Source organism: Marmota marmota, unplaced genomic scaffold (assembly GCF_001458135.2).
Source record: "Marmota marmota marmota unplaced genomic scaffold, marMar, whole genome shotgun sequence".
Lineage (NCBI taxonomy): Eukaryota > Metazoa > Chordata > Mammalia > Rodentia > Sciuridae > Marmota > Marmota marmota.
In genome coordinates, this window is record NW_025999891.1 from 1,540,572 (window position 1) to 1,563,542 (window position 22,971).

The window sequence follows — 22,971 nt, forward strand, 5'->3', positions numbered from 1 at the left end:
TGTGTTTGAAAGTCCACTAGAAGCAGCAGTCCACTTAGGAAGTGGGATGATCAGGTTTTAATTCATAGCTACAATGTTTTTTTTTGTTTGTTTGTTTTTTTGTTTTTTTTTTTTTTTTTTTTTTTTAAGAGAGAGAGAGAGAGAGAGAATTTTTTTAATATTTATTTATTTTTTTTTAGTTCTTGGCAGGCACAACATCTTTGTATGTGGTGCTGAGGATCGAACCCGGGCCGCACGCATGACAGGCTAGCACGCTAGCCCTTGAGCCACATCCCCAGTCTTTACTCCTATATTTTCTTCTAAGATCTTTACAGTTTCAGTTCTTACTTAGAGGTCTATGATTTATGTTGAGTTAACCTTTGTGACTGGTGTAAGGATGTGTAGTCATTGCCAGAGAGGAAAGTGGAATGGAAGAGAGACATCCACCAATGAAGCTCCCCAAGGAATTTTTCTAGGCTCACTGATTAACTGTCACTGGTTAACTCCTACCTGAGTTCGCAAGGAGGAGGAGGAAGCTGGGGGTGGGAGTGGAGGGTGCACCCAGGGACTCACACCTGCTAGGCAAGCACTCTATCCCTGAGTTAAAACCCCAGCTTTGCAGGTTGGATTAAATGCCCTCCTGGGGAATTCCCACCACACCGCATTGCGAAAACCAAAGTTTTTGACCGCTTTCCTGCTACTCCGTGAGCTCAATGAAGTTGTCTTTTTCTCTGATATTCTAAATCCTTGGTACCCGATGGGCACTCAATAAAGGATGATGGAATGAATGAATGTTATAAACAAAGGACTGATTGACTTGGAGGTAGTACTGCATATCAAGTTTGCATTTATGAGAATAGACACAGAACAATATACAGTGTTGACAAGTTTATTAATATTCTGATGTCTTTGGTTGCTTGCAAGGTAACACGGAAGAGCAATTATTTATTAAGTTCTACTAGAGGCCTGGGAAGCAGCCTTGGAAACGCGCTAGGCGGGGCCGACCCCGCCACACCTCCTGGCTCAAATTCTTTCCGCTTATAGACCCGCCCCCTCCGGCTCAGCTTCCAACTCTAATTGGTTTTCTCGCTTATCCATCTGAGCACGTCGGCGCCTATTGGGTCAACTTTTACACCCTAGTTGCGCACTTCCCGGCGTTGGGAACGCGGAGCGGACGTAGGCTTGCCGCCATTGCGCTGAGGAGAAAGTGGCTGTCTGTGTGAAGGGCTGCGGGGTGCGTGGTGGGCTTTCGGAGCTGGGCTGCGGGAGGCGTGGTTGGGGTCGGGCTGAACGGTCGGAGGGGTTGAGCCACGTCAGGCTGAACGTACTGTTAGCGAGGCCGGAGTGTAGGCCGTGGGGTCTCTCCGGACGCGTTCCAGGGGTGCTTTTTGAGGGCCCGGGCCTAGCTCGTTAATTTTTGTTTCCCGCCGCTCCCCAGATACTCCGGGCATGGCCGGAGTATTTCCTTACCGAGGGCCGGGTAACCCAGTGCCCGGCCCTCTAGCCCCGCTGCCGGATTACATGTCAGAGGAGAAGCTGCAGGAGAAAGGTGAGTGAGTAATGAGTGGGAGCTGCTCACGGGGACCGGGGACCGGAGACCCGGCGGGTATGCGCACTCGCGCAAGCTGATTTGAACCTATCCTCTTAAAAATAAGAGCATGTCATCAGGTGTCAGCTCCTTGTTAGCCCCATTTAATTTCATTTAGTCAAGTTATTTTAAGAGTCTCATTTGCAGGTGCTGATCCAATGGGGAATGTAATTGTGATGGAGAGAAGGCTCCTGTCTCTGTAGGGTTTAAATTGCTTTGACAGAGAAGGACAATAAAAACCCTAAATATCTAACAAATATGCCAGTTAGTGGTAAATGCGATGGGGGGGGGCGGAATAAAACGGAGTAAGATAGCAAGATAATTAACAGGGAGTGCTGATCTCTCACAAGGCCTGATGGAGCTTACCCTACTGCAAGAGTGGGGGATAATTAGGCTAAGAGTGTGCAGTCCTTTAAACTGAGATGCTTTTGTAGCCAGAAAATGGCAGCAGTTGCAGGCCAAACGTTATGCAGAAAAGCGGAAGTTTGGATTTGTGGATGCTCAGAAGGAAGATATGCCCCCAGAACATGTCAGGAAGATCATTCGAGACCATGGAGACATGACCAACAGAAAGTTCCGCCATGACAAAAGAGTCTATCTGGGGTAAGCAACGTACTAAAATAATTTTATTTGGAGTTTGGCCTCTTTCTCTTATCTCTGTCCTACAGATTATAGACTTGGATAAGTCCTCTGTTTTCAGGACAGGACCATTCTTTGACAGCATGTCTTTGCAATTATAAGAGAAAGAAAATCACTGGGATTCTGTGATAATTTTCAGATCTTCCAATTGCAATTTATTGCTGATTTCTGTTTTTAATCTGGGATTGGCACTTTAGTTTGTTCTGTTGATGCCAATATAAAGTGCCCCTGTCATTGAGCAGGTTGAAGCCCATAAAGTGTGACACTTCATGCAGTCTAGCTGCCTGCATCTTCCTAGTGACCAAAATTCTGAGGTTTAGGGGATTTAACTCCTGAGATCTTTGAACTGTTGTTTTTCTGTGCCTCAAGAACAAATTGTTGAACAAATCTCTGTTTCATTTGGAGACAAATGTTAACCACTAATGAACAAGTCTAAGCTAGACATGAAAGTTAAAGAAAAAAATTTTTTTTCCAGTGCTGGGAATGAACCCAGGGTCTCATGCATGCTAGGCAGTCACTCTAACACTTACATTTTCAGCCCCTGGGTCGTGTCTAATCCCAACTACTCAGGAGGGTGAGGGAGGAGAATCACAAGGTCAAGATCAGCCTAAGCAACTTAGGCCCTAAGCAAGTTAGTGAGATCTTGTCTCAAAATAAAAAATAAGGGGCTGGGGTTATGGCTCAGTGGTAGAGCACACGTCTTGCATGTGTGAGGCACTGGGTTTGATCCTCAGCACCACATAAAAAGAAATAAAGGCATTGTGTTCATCTACAACTAAATATATATATATATATATATATTTTTTTTTTTAATAATAAAAATAAATAAATAAAATGACTGGGGATGTAGCTCAGGGTGCAAGGTCCTGGGTTTAATCCCCAATACTATAAAAATAAGTAACTTTTAAAGAAAATTTTCCTAGGATTACAACATTAATACATACAGGTAATAATTATCTCCTTTCTGTAGGGTACAAGCTAGTGTTTTTTTTTTTTTAAAGAGAATTTTAATATTTATTTTTTAGTTATCGGCGGACACAACATCTTTGTTTTGTATGTGGTGCTGAGGATCGAACCCGGGCCGCACGCATGCCAGGCGAGCGCTCTACCGCTTGAGCCACATCCCCAGCCCCCAAGCTAGTGTTTTGATAGACATGAGACAAATAGTTTCAGTAAAGTATGGTGAATAATTTTTTATGGAAGGTTCAGAGGAATAGAATGTGAGATACCCTAAAAACTGTCTTCAGAGGGATAGCTATTGATTTCAGGGGACTTATTCCTAGTATTGTAGTACTGTGAAGTTTAAGAGGAAGATTGGCATGAGGTGAAGTTAGAGATTGGGAGTCAGGACTCCTAGTCATTGAGTGCCTGTGTGTTAAGTTGGGAAATTTGGACTATAAGGCACGATTTTCTGTGGAATGTGATAGTGTGATAACATGTTTCTTTTTGGCATGGGATAAGTAGCACAACACTTTGTCATTCCTAATAAGTCTTTTCTCTTTTTAATGTGATAGTGCCCTAAAGTACATGCCCCATGCGGTCCTCAAACTCCTGGAGAATATGCCTATGCCTTGGGAACAGATCCGGGATGTGCCTGTGCTGTACCATATCACTGGAGCCATTTCCTTCGTCAATGAGATTCCTTGGGTCATTGAGCCAGTCTATATCTCCCAGTGGGGGTGAGAAGGGCTAAATATGGTGTGTGGTATGGGGAGTGGTGGTTGGGGCACAGTGGGTGGAAACTGATGTATGATATTCTTGTTTTCTAGGTCAATGTGGATCATGATGCGTCGAGAAAAAAGAGACAGGAGGCATTTTAAGAGGATGCGCTTCCCTCCTTTTGATGATGAGGAGCCCCCCTTGGACTATGCTGATAACATTTTAGATGTTGAGCCTCTAGAAGCCATTCAGCTAGAGTTGGACCCTGAGGAGGATGCACCTGTGTTGGACTGGTTTTATGATCACCAGCCATTGAGAGACAGTAGAAAGTAAGGAGTGGGTGGATACCTATAAGAGTTCTGGAAACGGGGGTCCTTGAAGAACAAGAAATGGTATGGTTTGAAAACCTGCCTACTTGTTGTGGACTCCTTTTTTCCCCCCATAGGTATGTTAATGGCTCCACTTACCAGCGCTGGCAGTTCACACTGCCTATGATGTCTACTCTATACCGCCTGGCCAATCAGCTCCTAACAGATTTGGTGGACGACAATTACTTCTATCTTTTTGATCTGAAGGCCTTCTTTACCTCCAAGGCGCTTAATATGGCCATTCCTGGAGGCCCCAAATTTGAACCTCTTGTTCGAGACATTAACCTACAGTAAGTTGGAGAGAGATTTTAGGCACTTTGGGTAGAATGAAGATTAGACTTGTGTGTGTGTGTGTGTGTGTCTGTTGATTGAAACCAGGACCTTGTATGTACTAGGGAAATGCTCTTGTTTCTGAGCTACATTCTCAGTCCTTAAACTTGATTCTTGAGATTATGCTATAACTTCCAAATTAGTCTGCTTATCCTTGATTTTGTACTCTAGGGATGAAGATTGGAATGAATTCAATGATATTAACAAAATCATTATTCGGCAGCCTATCCGCACTGAATATAAGATTGCTTTTCCTTACCTATACAACAACCTTCCACATCATGTCCATCTCACCTGGTAAGAGAACTGAAGTGCATCAGTGGGAAAGGAAAAGGCTAATATTTAGGGTGGGCTAAGGCAGGATACTTTGGCTGACTCTTCCTTTCATTTTAGGTATCATACTCCTAATGTTGTGTTCATCAAAACTGAGGATCCTGATTTGCCAGCTTTCTACTTTGATCCTTTGATCAATCCAATCTCTCACAGGCATTCTGTCAAGGTGAGGAGGGACACTTTTTTGTTGAATTTTTTTTGAGATGCTGGAGATTGAACCCAGGACCTTGCTCATGCTAGGCAAGGGCTCTACTCAGCCCCAGCCCTAGAGAAGAGACACTTGGCCTCAGCTTTTAACAGAGAAAGTTTATGAGCTTAGCTATTACTAGATAAAAATGCAATTAGGGAGAGAGAGAGAGACATGGTTTCCATACTATTAAATGTTCCCCTTCAAACTATAGGTTAACTTGAGAATTTTATTTGGCTCAAAACAGGTTGCTATAAACTTGGGTTTTGTGATTATCTGTTTGGGCTTATTGTTACTCCTCTTGGGTTCTCTCTGTAGTCTATTCTTGTCTGTCTTATTGGGTTCTTTGTTTTTTTGAATCTTTTTTCCCAGAGTAACACACACAAGTTTATTGAAGGGATAGGACAAAGGAAAGGGAACACTCTCAAGGGAGAAAGTGGGTCCTCTCAGAGAGGAGAGAGACATTGTGCCTTTCCTGCACTCCAGTTTTATTGGGGACCCTCAGGTCCACCTCTTTACTTTTTTTTTTTTAAGTTCTAATTAGTTATACTGACAATACATTTTTGACACATCATACATAAGTGGAGTATAATTTCTCATTCTGATTGTTCATGATGTAGAATCACACCTGTTGTGTAATCATATATGTACATAGAGTATTAATGTCCAATTCATTCTACTATCCTTCCTACCCCCATACCATTTCCCCTCCCATCACTCCCCTCTGTCTAATCTTCTATTCTTCCCTAGCCCCCAGCCTCCTATTTTTTTTGGGGGGGGGGCAGGTACCGGGGATTGAACTCAGGGGCACTCAACCACTGAGCCACATCCCCAGCCCTTTTTTTTTTTTTTTTTTGAAAATTCATATTCATTTTATTGATTGATGAAGTTCAATCTCAGATGTATCATCCAGGCCTTTCTGATACTGTCTCTCTGAGGCTTTTCTTCGGTAGACATCATCTGGGCCCTGGAGAACATGCTCGGTTGAGGTTGTGGCTCTGGGTGCGATGGAACCAGGTGCGACTGAAGCTGAAGCCGCCCTGCCCGTCCTTGCTGGGCTCGGCGACCTAGGCGATGAGTGACCGCAGCCGAGTCACTGCCCGGCAGCTGCAAAAATTTGGGAGCTAAAGCTGACCTCCAGGCCTAGATCCCTGTGCAGCTCAGCCAATCAAACTGCTGCTGTTGAGACGCGCGTGCTCCTTGAGAAGGAGACCCAGCCCTATTTTAGAGACAGAGTCTTACTGAGTTGCTTAGCACCTTGCTGTTGCTGAGGCTGGCTTTGAAATTGCAATCCTCCTGCCTCAGCCTCCCAAGCCCCTGGGATTACAGGTGTGTGCCACCATGCCCCGCTCTGCCTCCCCCCACCCATTTTAAAAATCTTTAATGACATATTATCATACAGCCACTTAAAGTGTATAATTCTGTGGTTTTCAGTTTATTTTCAAGTCATGCTGCCAGCACCACAGGCAATTTAAGAACATTTCATCACACCAAAATGAAGCTCTTAGTAGTCACTTTCCATATTTCCCCCACCCCCATTTCCCTTGCCCTATACAACTACTGATCTACCTTTTTTTTTTTTTTAATTTTTTTTTTTTTTTTTTAAAGAGAGAGAGAGAATTTTTTAACATTTATTTTTTAGTTCTCGGCAGACACAACATCTTTGTATGTGGTGCTGAGGATCGAACCCGGGCCGCACGCATGCCTGGCGAGCGCGCTACCGCTTGAGCCACATCCCCAGCCCCTGATCTACCTTTTATCATGAATTTGTTTCTCTCTTCTGGACATTCATATATAAATTCATAGGTCATGTGGTCTTATGACTGACTTTGTATATTTAGCATGATGTTTTCAGTGTTCAGCTTTGTTCCATTGTGTGTATGTGTGTGTGTTTGCTGGTGGGGTCAGTTGAACCCAGGGCCTAGCAAGTGCTATACTAGTGAGCTACCGGCCCCATTGTAGTGTTTTTTTTTTGTACCAGGGATTGAACTCAGGGACACTCGACCACTGAGCCCCTTCCCCGGCCCTATTTTGTATTTTATTTAGACATATGGTCTCACTGAGTTGCTTAACACTTCTCTTTTGCTTAGGCTGGCTTTGAACTCACGATCCTCCTGTCTCAGCCTCCCAAGCCATTGTTGACATTACAGGCGTGCGCTACAACCCATTGGTTTTTTTTTTTTTTTTTTTTTTTAATTATACATGGGCACAGTATCTTTGTTTATTTATTTTTATGTGGTGCTAAGTGCTCTGCCATTGAGCCACAACCCCAGACCCCCTTGTGTTCTTAATATGAGCAGATTTTCCCCAAGATCAGACTTTAGAGCTTGGCCAGAAAGTGAAGAGTGTTGGTTTTTTTTTTTTTTTTTTTTTTTTAAGTTGTAGAGATGCACACAATACCTTTGTTTTATTTTTATTTATGTTGTGCTGAGGATCAAACTCAGGGCCCCACACGTGCCAGGCAAGCACTCTATCACTGAGCCAAACCCAGCCCTGTGACTGGTGTTTACTATACTAATAGGATTCCCTTCAGAGGTGTTTAGTGGTAAACCAGTTGGGATATGAGAAGAGATGCTTTCTTGGCTTCTTCTTTGCTCCTTTGGCCTCCATTGCCCTAGCCCTTTGGGCTTCACTTGTTTGGCACCTCAGTTCCCGTGGCAGGTGTAGCTCTAGTGCTTACCCTCTTAAATCTGTGCTCAGTTCAAACCTTTTGGGGTTTCATTTTTCAGAGCCAGGAACCATTGCCAGATGATGATGAAGAATTTGAGCTCCCAGAGTTTGTGGAGCCCTTCTTGAAGGACACACCCCTCTATACAGACAATACAGCCAATGGCATTGCCCTCCTTTGGGCCCCACGGCCCTTCAATCTTCGCTCTGGCCGCACCCGCCGGGCTCTGGACATACCCCTTGTCAAGAATTGGTACGGCTTCTTCTACTTAGGGGGATGGTAGTGGATATATAGGAGAAAAGACTTCATCTGGGCAGGCATGCAGCCTTTTTTCAAAGCTCTGGTGGGTTTGTTTTCCCAGGTATCGGGAGCATTGTCCTGCTGGGCAGCCTGTCAAAGTGAGAGTCTCTTACCAGAAGCTGCTTAAGTACTATGTGCTGAATGCCTTGAAACATCGTCCCCCTAAGGCCCAAAAGAAGAGGTAAGTTGCTCAAGGGCTCCTGCTCCAACTTTTGTTCCAGAGAAAATAATCAGTGCCTAATTCTTACTCCATTTTTTTATTGTTGCCCAGGTATCTGTTCCGCTCCTTCAAAGCTACCAAATTCTTTCAGTCCACAAAGCTGGACTGGGTAGAAGTGGGGCTTCAGGTTTGCCGCCAGGGCTACAACATGCTCAACCTTCTCATTCACCGTAAAAACCTTAACTACCTGCACCTGGACTATAACTTCAACCTCAAACCTGTCAAGACACTTACCACTAAGGTCTCACATTGGATCTTAGGGTTCTCCTGGGTTTAGGGATGGATGACTAGTTTTGTTTGGTATGTATCCATTTGGGACCATTACTTATTAATGCCCTTTCTGTTCTTGGTACTTTTAGGAAAGAAAGAAATCTCGTTTTGGGAATGCTTTCCATTTGTGTCGGGAAGTACTGCGTTTAACTAAGCTGGTTGTAGACAGTCATGTGCAATATCGGTTGGGCAATGTGGATGCCTTCCAGGTGAGGCTAGGAGTCCCCGAATCCTTCCCAAATGGGGAGGCTGGGTGAAGCTTTTGCTGACCATAGAACTGGCTCAGGTTCATAATCTGATGGGGCAATTGTATTGCAGCTGGCAGATGGATTGCAGTACATATTTGCCCATGTGGGGCAGCTGACAGGCATGTATCGTTACAAATACAAACTGATGAGACAGATCCGCATGTGCAAGGACCTGAAGCATCTCATCTATTACCGCTTCAACACGGTGAGATCCTGTCCTTACTAACTACTTCCTTAGTTCTTTTTTCATTTTTATATCTAGTCAGGGCTCTTTACTAGGGATATATTCAGAGAGAGAGTATGAGTGTCATTATTGCCCTCACTTTGTGAATCTCAACACTTCCCCCCCAAACCTACTTTTAAGTCTGAATAGGGAGTCTCAGTCACTGACTTCTTCAGAGTTTTTCGTTTACTTCCATTTTAGATGTTGATATTCCATAGTTTTTTTAGATGTTGATATTCCATAGTTTTTTTCTTTTTAACGTCCACTTCCCCACTTTATCACTGTTTTCTTTTGTTATTTAATTGAAATGCTAATTTGTATTCTTGACTTCTGCTTGTATCTAGGGTCCTGTGGGGAAGGGCCCTGGCTGTGGCTTCTGGGCTGCTGGCTGGCGTGTCTGGCTGTTTTTTATGCGTGGGATTACTCCTTTGCTAGAGCGATGGCTAGGCAATCTCCTGGCCCGGCAGTTTGAAGGTGAGTGGTCTTTGTCCAGCATTTCCCATTATTGCTTCAAGGGTAAATCATGTGTGCTTCTTTCTTATCTGTTCCCTGCCCTTGTAGAGAATCCCTTCACACTAGGTTGCTTCTAAATCCCATTATCAAATGAATTCGTCCTGTGATGTGCTGTTTATTGGGTTTCTCTCTGGGGCTTTAAGATTGTCATGTATTTGTAAGAGTACAAATTTCTCAGATGCATGGTTGTGAATATCTGAAGTAGCTTGTCTTTTTGTATGTGCTGGGCATATGGATGCTCTGTTAATACCAATTTCCATCACTTTGGATCACTCCACTTCTAGGCCGACACTCAAAGGGGGTGGCAAAAACAGTAACGAAACAGAGAGTGGAGTCACATTTTGATCTTGAACTTCGGGCAGCTGTGATGCATGACATTCTGGATATGATGCCTGAGGGTATCAAACAGAATAAGGCCCGGACAATCCTGCAGCATCTCAGCGAAGCCTGGCGTTGCTGGAAGGCCAACATTCCCTGGAAAGTAGGTTTCTCTCCTACTCCCAAGAAGGCATAGATATCTATCTTCCTGGGGTTAGGAGTACCACTCCCAGGCACCGTTAGGGGCTGTCTGACTTCTGTCACATTCTCAGGGTACCTTTTACATGTTCAGGTCCCCGGACTGCCAACACCCATAGAAAATATGATCCTTCGATATGTGAAAGCCAAGGCTGACTGGTGGACCAATACTGCCCACTATAACCGGGAACGGATCCGCCGTGGGGCCACTGTAGACAAGACCGTGTGCAAAAAGAACTTGGGCCGCCTTACTCGATTGTACCTGAAGGCAGAACAGGAGCGACAGCACAATTACCTAAAGGTTAGGCATAGTAGGCTGGGTTGGGTGTAGGAAGTGGGCAGGGGGGTGGAATGCAGAATTGGGACCTTGTCTTGTCCTGGGATTGGACTATAGTGTGAGGCTAATTTTATATGCAACTTATAGGATGGGCCTTACATCACAGCAGAGGAAGCAGTGGCAGTGTATACCACTACTGTGCATTGGTTGGAAAGCCGAAGGTTCTCGCCCATTCCATTCCCCCCACTGTCCTACAAGCATGACACCAAATTGCTAATTTTGGCTTTGGAGCGACTCAAGGAAGCTTATAGGTGAGGAATGGGATAGTTGGGCTCTTGCCGGGGAGGTAACTGGGAAGGAATGGCATTGTTGTTAGAGTCAAAACAAAGGTTTAGTCTCAGTGCTTTCAGGGTTTGACATATTGGTTTTCTCATTCACCTTTCCTGTTGCTTTGTCAGTGTGAAGTCTCGATTAAACCAGTCTCAGAGGGAAGAGTTAGGTCTGATTGAGCAAGCCTATGACAACCCCCATGAGGCATTGTCTCGCATCAAGCGTCACCTCCTCACACAGAGAGCCTTTAAGGAAGTGAGTAACATGTCCCACAAATTTTCTTTTGGGTTGTCCTCCTCTTTCTTTGTACCCAGACGGGCAGTTTTCCACAGGTAATTGCTGGATTGATGTGAGCTGGCTCCCTTGTTCCACAGGTGGGCATTGAATTCATGGATCTTTATAGTCACCTGGTGCCAGTGTATGATGTGGAACCACTGGAGAAGATAACTGATGCCTACTTGGACCAGTATCTGTGGTATGAAGCAGACAAGCGCCGCCTTTTCCCACCCTGGATCAAACCTGCTGATACGGAACCACCTCCACTGCTTGTTTACAAGTGGTGCCAAGGTATAACTTCTGGATTGCTTTCGGGAATGGGCAGTGTTTGAGTTCTGTATAAAAATTCTCATTCCAGCAGTGTGATTGGTGTACTGTTTTATTGCATAATAACAAGGCAGTAATGTTAATGTGAGTGAAGGTGACTCTTGTAGTGATCCAGGTAAATGAATGGAGTGGGTAGTGAGATTGTGTTATGGAATTTATCTATAGCTGCTGTGGGCACTGGTCCTAAAAGGAAATTTCTAATCTGCTGGGAATATGTCTTACCTATTCTTCAGGCATCAATAACTTGCAGGATGTGTGGGAAACCAGTGAGGGTGAGTGCAATGTCATGCTGGAATCACGCTTTGAGAAGATGTATGAAAAGATTGATTTGACCCTGCTCAATAGGCTGCTGCGACTCATTGTGGATCACAACATAGCTGACTACATGACAGCTAAGAACAATGTTGTCATCAACTATAAGGTTTGTGTTGGGGAAGGGGGGATGTGGCCACTAAGTTAGGATTTGCTGAAGGGAGAACAAGAATTTGGACCCTGGAGTGACCTAGGACATAGTTATGGGTTGTTAAGAGTTGCTGGCTATTCTTTCTTTCTAGGATATGAACCATACTAATTCATACGGGATCATCAGAGGACTGCAGTTTGCCTCTTTCATTGTGCAATACTATGGTCTGGTGATGGATTTGCTGGTACTGGGATTGCACCGGGCCAGTGAGATGGCTGGGCCCCCTCAGATGCCAAATGACTTTCTTAGTTTCCAGGACATAGCCACTGAAGCTGCTCATCCCATCCGACTTTTCTGTAGATACATTGATCGAATTCATATTTTCTTCAGGTGAGGGGCTTACCTGATTCTTTTTCCTATAGGTCTCTGAAAGCAGCAGTTAACTCACTGGTGGGTTGGGGCTTTCAAGTGAATGAAGTCTGAAGTGGGGTGGGATTTCTATCTGGGCTGGAGGTCTCATAGGGCCCCAGGGTATTGAGCCTCAACAGTATACCTTGTCTGGTAGGTTCACTGCAGATGAGGCTCGGGACCTGATCCAGCGTTACCTAACAGAGCACCCTGACCCCAACAATGAAAACATCGTTGGCTATAATAACAAGAAATGCTGGCCCCGAGATGCCCGTATGCGCCTCATGAAGCATGATGTCAATTTGTGAGTCTAAGTTGGGGTTTGGGAGCTGGAAAGACATCAGCCTGAGGTCTCAATGAGATTTAAGAACATTTAGGAGGTTGTGTTCTGGGTGGGAGGAATGTATCCTGGTAGGGATATTATCAGTTTGGCTTTTAAAGGCAAGTCTTTTCCAGAAGACTGACTGACCATATGTTCTTTGTGGGCAGAGGTCGAGCAGTATTTTGGGACATCAAGAACCGTCTGCCACGATCAGTGACTACAGTTCAGTGGGAGAATAGCTTCGTGTCTGTGTATAGTAAAGACAACCCTAACCTGCTGTTCAACATGTGTGGCTTTGAGTGCCGCATCCTGCCTAAATGCCGCACCAGCTATGAGGAGTTTACACACAAGGATGGGGTCTGGAATCTACAGAATGAGGTAAAGCTTGGGAATAGGATTCTGAATAATCTCACCCCTGTACCTCTGGGACAAATCTGGGTGAGGAACACAGTTATACTTTTTCCCAATAGTTGGGGGTTATAGATGTAAACCACCATGCCCAGCTTGATAAGCATATCTTTTCATTACCAGTCTATTGAGCCTTGTTGAGTGGGTAGGGCTTCATTGTGGTCATATTTGGTCCTTGCTCTTATGACAATTCCAGAGGCAAGTTAACCTTGACATTGTGATTTAGGTTACTAAGGAACGGACAGCTCAGTGTTTCCTGCGTGTGGATGATGAGTCAATGCAGCGATTCCACAACCGTGTACGTCAAATTCTGATGGCTTCTGGCTCTACCACCTTCACCAAGGTATATAAACCCCTTAGCCCCAGCTTCCCTCATATGCCTCTGCTTATTTCATATCCGATTCAGCTCTCCCCCTGGTTTGCACATCTTTCTAACTGTGTTAAGGATACCGGTCTCCATGCTGTGTGAAATAGCAATCAATTCACATTTATTTTCTGAGAATTCCTTGTAGGGTTTCAGCAGTTTACATCTGTGGAATTGAGATTATCTTAAATAAAGGCAAAAGTAGATGTTGGATTTGAGCAAAAAAAGCACATCTTAGTATTTTCCCAGAGGCTTGTTATCTAAGTTATATAGTGCACTTTAACCCAGGAGCATAGACTGCCAATTAAAACGCAGTTTTCACTAGGTATCTGTTTATTTTCCCTCCAATTGTTTCCAGAGGCCCAGCTTAAAGGCAACTAGAATTGAGAAAGAATAATCCAAGGGTTTGTTGACTGTGTATACTTAGGTTTCTGCTGGACTTATAAATTCACCTCAGGGCTGGGGATATTGCACAGTGGTAGAGCACTTGTCTTGCATGCTGAGGGTTCAGTCTCTGATACTGGGGGAAAAAGTCACCTCACTCTGGTTTCCCTTAAAGTAACTTGTAGCTGCAACATTTTCCTTTCAGTTTGACCTTTTTATCTCTTTAAATATGCAGTACATGTAGAATGCTTTATATATACATACATGTATATGTGTATGTGTATATATATATATGTGTGTGTATATATATATATGTGTGTGTGTATATATATATATATATATATTTTTTTTTTTTAAAGAATGTTTTACATATTTTAGTAAGGCTTCTATTAAGAGTGCAATTTGGGCATTTCCCCGAATTTCTCATGATACACTTTTTTTGAGTGTAGAACAAGGAAAAAGTTTGTCTTTTTTAGGTTGGTCTTTCCCCAGAAAGAGGGAAATATCTAAGGCCAGACAACAGGAATAATGTAACTTGTATTAGTATTTGTTGGTTGCTGCTGTGTTCTAGGTATTGTGCATACACTGGATGCTACCTTCTGAGCTCACTGTCTAGTTGGAGAGACAAATACATGGTCAGAGAACTATAATAGGACATGACATTTATAGAGGTTATTATTTGGGAATCTGGGAACACCACAGAGTTGATTATTTAGGGTAAGGCTACTGAAAGAAGTCATGAGAGAGGGCAGGTGGAGTTGGGACTGTCAGGAGATGAGACTGGATAAATGGACAAGAGCTATATCATGGAGGGCATTACCAACCTATTCAAAATCCTGTTAGGGCTGGAGCTGCTGCTCTAGTAGAGTGCTTGCGTAGCATGTGTGAGGCACTGGGTTCGACTCTCAGCACTGTATATAAATATAAATTAGAAAGATAGTGGGCATGGTCACACATACCTGTAATCCCAGCATTTTGGGAGACTGAAGCAGGAGGATCACAAGTTTGAAGCCACCCTTAGCAACTTAGCAAGCCCCTGTCTCAAAAAAAAGGGTAGGGGGTTAGGGATGTGACTCATTGGCTAAGTGCCCCTATGTTCAATCTGCAGTACCCAAAAAAAAAAAGGATGGGATGGAAGATTATTATGGAAGTCTAGGTAAAAAACAAACAAACAAACAATGAAAGCAGATAGAGGAAGGAGAATAGAACAGATTTGATAAGGAGTTAGCAGATAAAGTCAGTAAAACCTTGTTTGGGATACTAGGGAAAAAAAAGAAGTAAAAAATTACATTCAGTTTCAGGCATGAATGGGTGCTTATCTGCCATTGACTGGAAGAAAATATGAAGAGCAGGGTGTCATCGTCCCCACCCCGCAATTGAGTCTCACTATGTTGCCTGGGCTGGTCTTGAGTTCCTAGGCTCCAGCAATCTTCCTGACTCTGCTTCTGTAATAGCTGGGACTATAGGCATGCACCACAATATCCAGCTTGTTTTGTTTGTTGTAGGTTTTATGTGTTAATGTACGTATGCATGTATTTTTTGGTGCAGGGGATTGAACTCAAAGCCTTACATATGTTAGGCAAGTAGTACTGTACCACTAAGCTACTCCTAAGCCCAAAGAGAGGCTTAAGAGGGAAAATAAATGAAATTAGGATATAAAAAATTTGAAGTTCATGCCAGGCATGGTAGTGCATGCCTGTAATCCCAGCAGCTGGGGAGGCTGAGACAGGAGAATCGCAAGTTCAAGGCCAGCCTCAGCAATGGTGAGGCACTAAGCAACTCAGTGAGACCCTGTCTCTAAATAAAATACAAAATAGGGCTGGGGTGTGGCTCAGTGATTGAGTACCCCTGAGTTCACTCTCCAGTACCAAAAAACAACAACAACAACAACAACAAACAAACTGAAGTTCATGAGAACAATCATGAGGTGTCCAGCAGGCATTTATTTATATTTCTTCACTTCTAAGTCACATGTATACATGAATGCATCATATATGTGTGTGTATATGTACACACAGATATCCCCCCCTTCCTCTTAGTAGTGTCTCTTAAATTGATGATCTCTTAGATTTTATGAAAAACATTGTTTGAGGCTCTAGGGAAAGAAACAAAATAAGAAATAAGAGCAATCAGTGTTAACTTAGAGGGCTTTCCTATAGGATGTCCAAGTAATTTAGGAGTCTGTTGACATAAAGATTGAAAGTTCAAGAGTGAGCAAGATCTTGGAGCCTGGGGAACACCAAAAACCAGTGTGGCCAGAAATGGAGGGAGAGTGCCAGGACACATGAGCCAAGGCTGTAAGGAATGAGTGTCCAGAATTGGAGTAGATACGTAACAGTGTCAGTTGCCTAAGAGCTTTTCGGTTAGATAAGGACTGAAAAGCATCCACTGGATTTGCCAGTTAGGACGTCATTGGTGACCTTAGAGCTGTTTCAGAAATAGTGGGGATGAAAGCCAGATGGCAGTGGGTGAGACTTTATGGGAAGTGAGTGGAGACAAGGACTATCTGTTTGCCAGAGCTGGAGTTAAGAACATTAGATGCCACCTAGAGGGAGCTATAAGTCAAGGCAGGTGTTTTTGAATGGGAGTGACTTGATTAAGAAGGAGCTAGTTGCAGTTGCAGGTACATCACAGAAGTGTGATAATTGATGGAGCAGAGTTGCAGAGGTATTCAGAAGGGATAAGGCAAGTAGAGGAAAACGTCCTCTGAGCCTAATAGGTGTGAATATAGGTGAAGTTAGTGGGAAGTTCAAACAGTATCTTGAATTTGTCAGCTTATTTGTGCAGGAGTGAAGGGCTTGGGTTGTGCACATTAGACGTGAGAACTGTGATGAGATGTGATAATGATTGTTGAAGAAATAAGAGATTGGCAGGTGTGCTGAGGACCCAGGTGGGTTTCTAGAAATAAAAGTCAAGGAGAGTAGAACAGATTTGATAAGCAGTTAGCAGATAAAGTCAGCAAAACCTTGTTTGGGATACTAGGGGAAAGAAAGAGGTAAGTAAGTGGGTGTTCACTTTTCACGGAAGCACTCAACTGTTCATTGATGAGATAGAGAAAGCACATAAATTTTAGTGGTTGTTTAGAATGGGGTTTGTCAGAAGGCTGTCATAAATTTCTGGAAAAGGATTGGGTAAAGAGGAAATCAAGGATGCTGGACCACATTGGGATCCTGGATGACAGCAGAGAGGAAAGAAGGAAGAAACCAAAAGTGGCCTTGGGAAAAAATAACAGATCAGCCAGGAATGGTGGTATATACCTATAAACCCAGTCTCCTGGAAGGTGGGACAGGACGGTCACAAGTTTGAAGCAAGCCTCAGCAACTTGAGAGAGACCCTGTTTCAAAATAAAATAAGAGCTGTGGTCAATGTACCTCATTGTTAGAGCACCTTTAGGTTCAGCTACCAGTGACAGACAGACACACGCACAAACACACACACACCAACCAATTAAAAAATGAAATAGTTAGAAAGTTACTTATTTTTAATGTGATTATACATTCCAGAGCAAATCTAAACTGTTATAGCTGTGTGTGCACTATATAATTTAATATGGGTCTACATAGTACTTATAGCTTGAGGGAAAGGTATAAATAAAGTCTTAGTTAAATAATCTTCATACTACGCATTTTTTTCTTCCTCTTAACTATAATTCTTGGTCACTTAAGTCTTTTTGTTTATATTGGCAAAAAGTTGAAATCTTTGGATGATTAGGAAACTAAAATTACAGATTGCTTTTTGCTCCCTCAAATGGTACGTTCGCTTTAGCAATAGATTTGAGGGCAGGGTGATGAGGGTAGGTATAGAAGTATGTAAAATGTATAACATATATGGAAAAACATCCAAAGCTGTTGGAGAAGAGGAAGCAAGGATAAATTTGTTTGGATTATGTTGGATTATTATTATTTTTTCTTCCAAGCAGTGCTGTTGGGGATTGAACCCAGGGCTTTGTACTTGATAGACAAACACTCTACCACTGAGCTATATCCCCAGCTTTCCTTATTATTTTTTATTTTGAGATAGGGTCTCACTAAGTTGCTGAGGATGGCCTCACTGAACTTGCAATCCTTCTGCCTTAGCTTTGCTAGTCACTGTGCCTCACTGAATTCCTCAAGTATTTATTTATTTGTATCAGGAATTGAACCCAGAGAGTGCTTAATCACTGAGCCACATTCCCAACCCTTTTTTATGGTATTTTATTTACAGAAAGGGTCTTGCTAAGTTGCTGAGGCTGGCTTTGAACTCCTCCTGCCTCAGTCTCCCAAGCAGTGGGAATTATAGGCTTGTGCGGTGGTGTCTGGCCCCTCGAGTTTTTTTTTTTTTTTTTTTAATATTTATTTTTGTTATAGGTGGACACAATGTCTTTATTTTTATGTGGTGCTGAGGATCAAACCCAGTGCCTGACATATGCTAGGCAAGCGCTCTACCTCTGAGCCACAATCCCAGCCCCAAATAAATGCTCTGACATTTTTCTTTTTTATTTTATTTACTGTGTCCCAGGCTTCTTTATTTAAGAATGAAGTATGAATGATGTGGGGATTAAAATCAGGAGCATGATTGAACTTCACCTTCCCTCCAATCAATTCCCCAACTCCTCACCCCACCCTTTGAGCTTTCAATTCCTTCCTTAGTGAATGAAGAACTTAATCCCAAAAGCCCTGGTCCGGACTCCAGGTTCTCTCCCTAGCTCCTCTTCCCTCTGCCCCCATACCTGGGAAAAGCAGGTACCTCAGTTTGAATGCATGGGAGAGCCCAGAGTGGTGACAGAGACAGAGGGAAAGGCTTCCCCCTCAGGAAGAGGGACCAGGGAGTAGAGTATGGTGAAGGGAGGGCTTCTGTAACCTGAGGTACCAAAATGGGGCCCTGGGGCCAGAGGAAAGGATACAGGTCCCCTGAGAAAGGAGAAGCCACAGCCTCAAAATCCTCCTCGTTGGGAATAATCAATGCTTGATCATTTGCCCTTTTCGTGCCGGTTACAGAACTACATTCGGACCACCTGGGAGTGGATGACACGGGAGAGTGACATTAGACCACAAGCTCCTGGAGTTGGGTCTGGCTTTGCTTGATCATTTCACCCAAAGCCCAAGTGGCAGGAGGACAGGAGCCAGAGCTGGAGAAAAGGGAGTGGCAACTAGGGAGGCAGAGAGATGGTGTGGACAGGGACAGGTGCACTCACATCCTTCTCAAGCTCTAGGTGTTCGGCAGTGTGGCTGATCTCCTGCAGTGTGAGTTTTGGGTACTGCAAGAACATGTTCTCTAGGTTGCCTCTCACTCTGTTCTCGATATTTGTTCGCTTTCTCTTCCGGGCTTGCAGGAGGGTCTCCGCTTTGCATATCTCCTGAAGGTTTTTATTATTGTCTGCTTCCTCCACCCACTTCTGTAGCAGGGGCCGCAGCTTGCACATGTTCTTGAAACTAAGCTGCAGAGCCTCAAAACGGCAGGTGGTTGTTTGGCTGAACACCTTCCCAAAGAGAACCCCAGGGTGGGCCCCACATCGGCCTGAGTATATCCCAGGTTGATCCTCTTCTGCTTCAGTAGCTTGGCAAATTCCTCCAGTTCTTTCTGCCAAGCTTGGATATCTTGGGATTCCTCAGGGTTTTGATCCACCTTCTCCTCTCCACTTTCACCACAGCAGGGTGAGCAATGCAGGGCTTGGGGGAGGCCCCTTCAGAGTTGCTTTCCATCCCAGCTCCCACCTCGATCTCAGGCTGAGAGCTCTCCAGGCCACCGTGGGGGATCAGGCCCATTCCAACCTGAGGTCCACAGTATGCCATCTCTCCACAGAACTCATAGGGCGGACGGCATGAGGGAATCTCATCCCCAGCCCTTTTTATTCATTTTTGAGCTCCTTCAGATTTAGCTTCCCTAGTCTTGCCAGGCCTTCCTTGTTCATCTGTTTTTTTTTTTGGTACTGGGGATTGAACCCAGGGATGCTTAACCACTGAGTCAAATCCCCAGCCCCTTTTTTTGTTTGTTTTGAGACAGGGTCTTGCTAAGTTGCTTAGGGCCTTGCTAAATTGATGAGACAGGCCTTGAATTTGTGATCCTCTTGCCTCAGCCCCACCCCACCCCCACAAGTTGCTGGGATTATGGGTATGTACCACCATGCCTGCCTCTTATTTTTTTTATTTTTTTTTGTACTGGGGATTGAACCCAGAGGAGCTTAACCATTGAGCCACATCCCCAACCCTTTTTGTTTTATATTTTGAGGCATAGTCTTGCTAAATTGCTTAGGGCCTCACTAAGTTGCTGAGGCTGGCTTTGAATTCATAATACTCCTGCCTCAGCCTTCCTAGTCACTGGGCTTACAGGCATGCACCACCTTGCCTGGCCTCCATTTTTTTATTTTTATTCCATCTCCTTTTCTCTTTTCCTGCCACCTATTGGGTTGAGTTATTTTAATTTTATTTTTTGTGGTACTGGGATTGAACTCAGGATCTTGAACATGTGAAGTGAGGGCTACACATTTACCCAATAAGTAAAAAGTGGAGGTAAATTTAAATTACGTTCACTATTCCTACTCTTTGTAGTATTTTTGTCCTATGTTTTAATTGTATGTGTATTATAAATGCTATACTACTTTGTTACAATTTTTGCTTTAAAAAGCCATTTGTTCTTGAAATTACAAATTGTAGAAAAAAAAGTTTTGGTTATTTTGTTTTGTTCGATGGTACTGGGGATTGAACGGAGAGGTGCTTTACCACTGAGCTATATCCTTAGTCTTTTTTTTTTTTTTTTTTAATATTTTTTTAGGTGTAGATGGACACAACACAATGCCTTTATTTTTATGTGGTGCTGAGGATAGAACCCGGGTCCCGCCCGTACTAGGCGAGCGCTCTACCGCTGAGCCATAATCCCAGCCCCCTAGTCTTTTCTATTTCATTTTTTTTTTTTTTAAAGACAGGGTCTCACTAAGTTGTTTAGGTTGACCTCGAACTTGCAGTTCTTCTGCCTTAGCCTCCCAAACTTCTGTGCCACTGCCCCTGGCAAGAAAAATTGTTTTTACGTTTTACCCATATACTTAATAATTCTGATTTCTCTGTTACTTTGTCTAAATCCAAAATTTTATCTGGTATTTTTTTTTCTCCTAAAAGAATTTCTTTTAATAGAAAAATACTGGCAATGAAAGTATTCTACTTTTGTTTACCTGAAAGACTCTGTTTTGCATTCATTTTTTATGAATGTAAACCAATTATTTTCCTCTGTGGTTTCCAGTGGAATTTATCCCATCAGTGATTTATTGTAGTCCTAGGGATAAAACCTCAGGGTTTTGTACATGCTAGGCAAGTGCTCTTTCATTAAGCTACACTCATGTGCCCATCTGTGTATATTTGATTTTCAGATATTATAGTTTTTCCTTTAGATCCATTTGAGTCTTTTTAATATCTCTTCCTTACCTGGTTATATTCATGTAGCTATTTTAAGGTCTTTGTCTACTAATTCATCACCTTTGTTCTTTGCAGTTCTCTGTTAATCATTTTCCTTCTGTTTATGAGTAATGTAGATACATTGTAACTTTTTATTTCATGGTGGAAAGTGAATTTTATATTGTCAATTGCTGGATTTTGTTATGTTTCTTTAAAGAATGTTGTACTTGTTCCGGTGTAGTTTCATAAATGTTTATTAGTTTGATTCCTTTTAAAAAAAAATTTTTTTTAGTTGTAGTTGAACACAATATCTTTATTTTTATTTATTTGTTTTTATGTGGTGCTGAGGATCGCACCCAGTGGCTCGTGCATGGGAGGCAAGCACTCTACTACTGAGCTACAATCCCAGTCCTAGTTTGATCCTTTTAAAGCTTACTTGTGGCAGATCCAGAGCACTCTTCGTTCTGGGGCCACTTTGTTACCTTTGTTGGGACTACCCAGTTCTCCTGTATTACAAGGTCTCTACTGTGGCTGGTGGGAACACAAACTAATCTCAGCCTTATATGAGCTGTAGGTCTTGCTCAACCTACTGCTTTCCAGGGTTTCTTTCTGTGGCCTCAGGGAGTTTTACTGCATACAAATTGGTATTCAGCCAGAAACCTGATGGGTCCCTTCCAGGATCTCTTTCTTCTGCCCTACAAATTCTAGCTGCCTTGTCTTCTAGAACCCTAGTCTTTTATCTTCAATTCAGTGAAACTTTGGGTTCTCTTTTTCATGTCTATGCTACAGCTTGGAAACTGCTACTAAGCAGTTAGCTGCGGTAATAATAAGTGTCAATTCATCTGTTTCCCTTTTCCTTTTTTTTTTTTTTTGCCCTGGGGATTGAACCCAGGAGCACTTAATCACTGAGCTACATCCCCAGACCTTTGTTTATTTTTATTTTGAGACAGGGTCTCATTAAGGTGTGGAGGCTAACTTTCAACTTGGGAACTGGCAATCCTCTTGCCTTAGCCTCCCAAGCCGCAGGGATTATAGGTATGCGCTGCTGTGCCTGGCTAGTTCCCTTTTCTCTTTGGTTGTTCTCTGTGTTATCAGTTGTATAAAATCATTGTTTTAAATAGCCCACTTAATTTTCTAGCTGTTTATAGTGGTGGGGGCAATTTCTGCGGGCCCCATTATTTTTCTTTCTTTAATATTTTAGTGGTAGTTGGACACTATATCTTTAATTTATTTATTTATTTTTATAAGGTGCTGAGGATCAAAGCCAGGGCCTCGCATGTGCTAGGCGAGCGTTGTACCACTGAGTCACAACCCCAGCTCTATTTTTTAAGATATTGATTGGCCTTTATTTTATTTATATGCAGTGCTAAGAATTGAACCCAGTGCCTCACATGTTAGGCAAGTGCTTAGTTTATTTTTGTTTTTATCACCCTGTCCCCCATCTCCCACTTTTGGTTTCCCTGGGGTTACTTGTATTTGGTTGTTTATGTTTTGCAATACTGGAGATTTAAACGAGGGTCACATGCATGCTAACTAAGTGCTGTACCACTGAGGTACATCCCCAGCCCTTTTTTAAATTTTGAGACAAGGTCTTGCAAAATTGCCCAATCTGGTTTTGAATTTGTGATTCTCCTGCCTCGGCCTCTGGAGTTGCTGGGATTACAGGCATGCCCCACCACACCTGGTTTATTTGGTCTTATTTTCAGTCATTTATACTAGACTCTGTTGTATCAATTCATTTTTTATTGAAATGTAATTCACACAATGAATATATACACACACAATTTTAAATCTCATAATTCTGCATATTCATTAATTAGGCAGCCATTACCACTACTTCATAATATTTTTATCACCCCAGAGAAGAAATTCCCATTCTCTCTCTCTCTCTCTCTCTTTTTTAATACTTTTAGTTGTAAATGGACACAATACCTTTATTTAATTTTTTTATATGTGGTGCTGAGGACAAACCCAGAGCCTTACACATGCTAGTCAGGTGCTCTACCACTGAGCCACAATCTCAGTCCCAAATTTCCATTCTTATCAGCCGCAGCTCCCCCCCCCCCC

General features: G+C 43.1%; 1 protein-coding gene and 1 pseudogene across 1 annotated transcript in view; one reads left to right on the forward strand and one right to left on the reverse strand.

The window, feature by feature from the left end:
• Window positions 1–1,067: 1,067 nt before the first annotated feature.
• Prpf8 (pre-mRNA processing factor 8) overlaps window positions 1,068–22,971 on the forward strand; it is a 34,161-nt gene continuing 12,257 nt past the window's right edge. Inside the window, 24 exon segments of the mRNA XM_015501017.2 lie at window positions 1,068–1,213; window positions 1,418–1,528; window positions 2,002–2,170; window positions 3,721–3,885; window positions 3,976–4,194; window positions 4,311–4,523; window positions 4,735–4,860; window positions 4,957–5,062; window positions 7,813–8,003; window positions 8,113–8,232; window positions 8,323–8,512; window positions 8,631–8,750; window positions 8,860–8,994; window positions 9,357–9,486; window positions 9,810–10,006; window positions 10,136–10,342; window positions 10,466–10,629; window positions 10,777–10,903; window positions 11,023–11,215; window positions 11,485–11,672; window positions 11,806–12,044; window positions 12,220–12,366; window positions 12,552–12,762; window positions 13,019–13,135. Of these exon segments, the coding sequence (XP_015356503.1) occupies window positions 1,429–1,528; window positions 2,002–2,170; window positions 3,721–3,885; window positions 3,976–4,194; window positions 4,311–4,523; window positions 4,735–4,860; window positions 4,957–5,062; window positions 7,813–8,003; window positions 8,113–8,232; window positions 8,323–8,512; window positions 8,631–8,750; window positions 8,860–8,994; window positions 9,357–9,486; window positions 9,810–10,006; window positions 10,136–10,342; window positions 10,466–10,629; window positions 10,777–10,903; window positions 11,023–11,215; window positions 11,485–11,672; window positions 11,806–12,044; window positions 12,220–12,366; window positions 12,552–12,762; window positions 13,019–13,135 (3,774 nt within the window). The 5' untranslated portion in view covers window positions 1,068–1,213; window positions 1,418–1,428.
• LOC107155207 lies at window positions 18,267–20,948 on the reverse strand (annotated as a pseudogene).